Genomic DNA, 5,398 nt, shown 5'->3' on the forward strand with positions numbered 1-5,398 from the left:
GTTTGTGTCAAAACAATAAGGGCACTACTGAATGTCACAGTTACTTCTTCCTTCCACTTAGCGTACAGTCTCAGGGTGCTGGACTTGGGGTGAAACTGTCCAAGAATGGTAAGGAGCTTTCTTGTCCTCCTTTGGCCAGCTTAGGCCCTCTAAGGCTCTGGATGTTGTGGGGCTGTACTAGTTAATGCACCCCTGCAAACACATGGAAATGTGTGTTGTGCGTGTGTGTTTGTTAATTAAAGTACATTGAGTTAAGATAGTGGAGGACCAGAGAATGTGTTCCATCTCCAAGGTATGTCCCACGGTACTGTGGAGAGTTCATCTATCTGTCAAACCTTGGAGGAACAGCTCTTTGGCCTGGCAGAGGAACTCTGAACTATAGATTTTATCTTCTCAAAGATATTTAAGGCTGTGTGGGAGTTTGGCAAACCAGTCTACATTTGTTTTTTGTAGCTGGAGAAGACATGATCAGGAGTTCAGGATCCAGGAGTATGGAGCCACTCTAGCCAGTTCTTGTGAGCTATTCAGTGACCGTATAACCACATGTGCAGTTTGGTTCATGCGGCCAGCAATAAGTAAGACTCAGCCTTTTTTTTTTTCAAACATTTTTATTTTATTTTTATTTTTAAACTTCTTTTATGTTTCGATTTTACTTTAGGTTTGCTCTTTAGTTGTGTGTTGTTGATGCTGGATGTCGGTTCTCGTTGGCTCTTGGGCTTTGTGTTTTTGGTCTGTGAATGTCAGGATCTGACGGCGCTCTGACCGGTCAACCTGCCAGTGTGTATATTTGTGTGCGTGTGCATGTGTGTCTCTCCTATCGCCCTGTCTTCCCCTCCGGCTCCGCTGTCATGTGTTAGGAGGTAACCTAGCAACAGGCTACCTCCGACCCGGAAGTGCTGTCGCCCGGAGCTGCCGCACCTGCAATCAATCCACCAGCTGCTGCCAATCAACTACCATCTTCAGCAGGGCCACTTAATGGTGTGGCTGAGCGACAAACAGCGCTGGAGTGTTGCACCAAGCCTGGTAGTGTTTTCGAGCCGCTAGCGTTATTGACGTACTGCCTGATCTACGTACTCATTTTGCGGTCGTGTGTGTGTTTACCCAGGGATTGACGTAGGAATCACGGACACAAAGGAAGCACTTGGAGGAGAGACGGGCACTCACTACAACGCACGGGCTTACACAGAAGGACGCACTATCACCATTGTTGCACATTTGAACTGTTGTCACCTTGCTGCACTGTAAATAAATGCACTGTCTTTATTTCTGAGCTCCGCGCCTGAGTCCACTCTTTAACAACTGTGACAGTGAAAAGTGCGAGATAAATAAAGATTGCATGCTTTCCACCTAAAGTTGATAAGATAAGATAACTCTTTATTGTCATTGCACAGTCATACATAGTACAATAGTACAATGAAATTGGAAAACTGTCCTACGTCGGCACTACACGTAACACAACACGACACATCACAACACAGTATAATAAGTTAGTAATAAAAAAGAAGAATAAGTGTATTTGTATTGCACACTGTTATTATTGCACATTAGTTATTATTGCACCTTTTTATAAATATAAATATTATTATTATTACTGTTTTTACCGTTGTTAACCCCCCCAAAAGAAGTCCAGGTAGGTAGCCAGTCAGGTCAGCTATTTGCATTGATCAGGGCTATTGCCCTGTTGTAAAAGCTGTCCTTGAGTCTGTTTGTCCGGGACCTCAGCAGCCTGAACCTCCTGCCAGACGGCAGCATCTTAAACACCCGGTGTCCTGGGTGTGTACCGTCCTGTAGGATGCTGCGTGCCCTCTTGAGACAGCAAGTGCTGTACAGGTCCTTCAGGGAGGGAAGAGGATGTCCAATGATTTTTTGGGCCATATTGATGACCCTCTGGAGTGCCTTTCTCTGTGCTGTGGTGCAGCTGGAGAACCACACACCGATGCAATATGTCAGCACACTTTCAATGGAGCAGCGGTAGAAGACGGTCAGCAGCTCCTTCTTGAGGTCCATTTTTCTGAGGATTCTCAGAAAGTGGAGACGCTGTTGGGCCTTCTTTAAGACCGCAGAGATGTAAGAGCTCCATTGGAGGTCTGTGTCTATGTGCACACCCAGAAACTTGAAGCTGGAGACCCTTTCCACACACTCCCCATTGATGCTGACAGGCTGCAGCTCAGACTTCCTCCTTCTGAAATCAACTACCAGTTCTTTTGTCTTGTTGGTATTGAGGTCCAGGTTGTTATCGACACACCAATCTGACAGCCTCTGAACTTCAGCTCTGTACGCCATCTCATCTCCCCCAGAGATGAGCCCCACCACGGAGGTATCATCTGCAAACTTGATGACTGCGTTGTCTGGGTGGGAACTAACACAGTCATGTGTGTACAGAGTGTACAGTAGGGGACTCAGTACACAGCCTTGTGGAGAGCCGGTGTTGAGGCTGAGGGCTGAGGAAAGATGAGGCCCCACTCTAACTCTCTGTACACGGTCTGAGAGGAAGTCTCTGATCCAGCGGCAGGTGGTAGAAGGAAGTCCAACTTCCAGCAGTTTAACTATTAGTCTGTCCGAGAGTATCGTATTGAAAGCAGAGCTAAAGTCAACAAAGAGCAGCCTGGCGTAACGGCCCTGCACTTCCAGGTGAGAGATGGTGGTGTGGAGCATTGTAGCGATGGCATCTTCAGTTGATCTGTTAACTCTGTATGCAAACTGGAGCGGGTCGAGGTTGGGTGGCAAGCAGGACATGATATGACGTCGGACCAGTTTCTCGAAGCACTTCATTATAACAGGTGTTAGAGCAACTGGTCGGTAGTCGTTGAGGCTGCTAATGTTAGTACGCTTTGGCAGTGGGACAATTGTGGCTGACTTTAGGCACGGCGGGATGCAGGACTGGGACAGTGAAGTGTTGAAGATCTTAGTGAAGACCCCAGCCAGCTGGTCTGCACACTCTTTAAGGACCCTTGCGGTTACCCCATCTGGTCCGGCGGCCTTCCTGGGGTTCACCGCCCTCAGTGTGCGCCTCACTTCATATTCCTGCACTATGAGGCTTGGGCTGGTGCTGCTGTCCGATGTTTTTTTTAAACACCATTAATTCATGGTGTTTAATGTTTTCATTATCATATGAAAACCGATACTGTTGAATTAGATTTCACTGAAATGTTTTAACATCCCCTGAGATTCGAAAACACTGTGAAAGTCTTCTCATGTGTTGCATTGGGTCTGATTCATTTTAAAATCTACATTCATGCGTCAGCCCAAACTTTGCTCCTCCTCCCACTTTATCAGCAAGCGGATAGGACAGAAGGCAGCCAGGAGGGTAAGGGGTTGGTGTGTGTGTGTGTGTGTGTGTGTGTGTTCAATATAATAGGAGCGAGTGAGACCACAGTAGTGAAGATCTGCCTGCAGTTGTGCAGCGAGCTGCTGCACTCTGCCTCTAATGTTCCCGCTCACTGTTGATTAGTCTCACACACGTTTGCTTTTATAGCTGCTTTCTGCTTCACTTATCTGCCTTACATCTTCTTACTTTAACTTCTCACTACACTGTTTCCCTCCAGAGTGGAGAGATGAGAGGAGAGCTGTGGGACTGTCTTTTGTTGAGAACAATAACTGCAGCAAACCTTTGAAGAAAATTGCCTCTTGGAACGCCAGAAGGGTGGAAAAGGGAAGAAGGAGCACTGGCTAAGAGTTTTTTTTACTCTTTTTTTTCTTCTTTTCGGGGGCGCAGACGTTGTCCTCCAGATAATGAGGATGATCCAAAGCCACACACACTGAGACTTTAAAACGGACAACATAGCTGGACACTTAACAACGGAGAAATAACCCAAGGAGAAGGGAATTTAAAAGAAGCCATTATGAATGCCACAGAATACCATGGACTGATCCAAGGCTACCACAACAGAAGCCAAACCTCAGGCAATTTGCCATTTAACAAAGACTTATCAGGAGAGGAAAAAGACTCATCTTCTGGATGTTATGAGCAGCTGCTTATTTCCACTGAGGTTTTCCTGACTCTGGGCATCATCAGTTTGCTGGAGAACATCCTGGTTGTTGCTGCTATAATCAAAAACAAGAACCTTCATTCACCTATGTACTTTTTCATCTGTAGCCTTGCAGTTGCTGACATGCTCGTCAGTGTCTCTAATGCCTCAGAGACTATTGTTATAGCACTCATCAATGGAGGCAGCCTGACCATTCCTGTCACACTGATTAAAAGCATGGACAATGTGTTTGACTCTATGATCTGTAGCTCTCTGTTGGCATCCATCTGCAGTTTGCTAGCAATCGCCATCGACCGCTATATCACCATCTTCTATGCCCTGCGATACCACAACATTGTCACCCTGCGTCGTGCAATGCTGGTCATCAGCAGCATCTGGACGTGCTGCACCATTTCCGGCATCTTGTTCATCATCTACTCGGAAAGCACCACTGTACTCATCTGCCTCATCACCATGTTCTTCACCATGCTGGTGCTCATGGCATCACTCTATGTCCACATGTTCCTGTTGGCTCGCCTGCACATGAAGCGGATCGCAGCCCTACCGGGCAACGCTCCCATCCAGCAGCGTGCCAACATGAAGGGGGCCATCACCCTCACCATTCTCCTTGGGGTATTTGTGGTATGCTGGGCGCCCTTTTTCCTCCACCTCATCCTTATGATCAGCTGCCCCAGGAACCCCTACTGCACCTGCTTCATGTCCCATTTCAACATGTACCTCATCCTCATCATGTGCAACTCTGTCATTGACCCCATCATCTATGCTTTTCGCAGCCAAGAGATGAGAAAAACCTTCAAAGAGATTTTCTGCTGCTCGCATGCTCTGCTGTATGTGTGAGCTGCCTGTAAAGGGTCCGCTGTGAACCCACAGCCTGCAATTTAAATCGAAACCTGGCCAACATGGACTCTGAGAGTATGATATCTCACATGTTGCCGGTAAATGATTTATTTGGGCACCCATCTTTGGTTTCAGGTTGCTGAAGAGGTAGGTTTACAAACATCTTGTAATATAGCACATTGCTCTTCAGACAAGTGCTAATTTGTTTTGTAGTGAATGCCATTCATAAGTGCAATTTCAAGTTTGAAGTGACCAGCAATTGCAGATTGCTTCTCTTTATCACTCGGAAAATATTTTCTATTTACCTTCTGCGGTCAAGAGAGCTAACATATTGCTTGTTGTTATTAACTTTGTATGTGCAGGATTATGACACTGAAGTATTGTGGCAGCATAGAACATAAATGCCACAGTAAATTAATTATATATGGCACATCTAACAGAGTATATACAGACTACCTCCAGGTTTGGGAGTGCCATTCTCCTCAAAACGTATACAGTGCATATTGAAAGCATATATATATATATGCATAAAAGTCCTCAACCCTCAGTACATTTCTTTCTCATGCACTCCA

General features: G+C 46.1%; 1 protein-coding gene across 1 annotated transcript; it reads left to right on the forward strand.

The window, feature by feature from the left end:
• The first annotated feature begins 3,399 nt into the window (after positions 1-3,399).
• Positions 3,400-5,146, forward strand: mc4r (melanocortin 4 receptor). Its single transcript, XM_005730410.1, has one exon. The coding sequence runs from the start codon at positions 3,843-3,845 to the stop codon at positions 4,824-4,826; it is 984 nt and encodes a 327-aa protein (XP_005730467.1). The 5' UTR covers positions 3,400-3,842; the 3' UTR covers positions 4,827-5,146.
• Positions 5,147-5,398: the final 252 nt, after the last annotated feature.

The sequence above is a fragment of the Pundamilia nyererei genome, unplaced genomic scaffold (genome assembly GCF_000239375.1).
Source record: "Pundamilia nyererei isolate P.nyererei 1_Seehausen unplaced genomic scaffold, PunNye1.0 scaffold00037, whole genome shotgun sequence".
NCBI lineage: Eukaryota > Metazoa > Chordata > Actinopteri > Cichliformes > Cichlidae > Pundamilia > Pundamilia nyererei.

What these genes read in the sequence shown, in the direction of transcription:
- mc4r (XM_005730410.1), top strand. Translation starts at nt 3,843, where the DNA reads ATGAATGCCACAGAATACCATGGACTGATCCAAGGCTACCACAACAGA.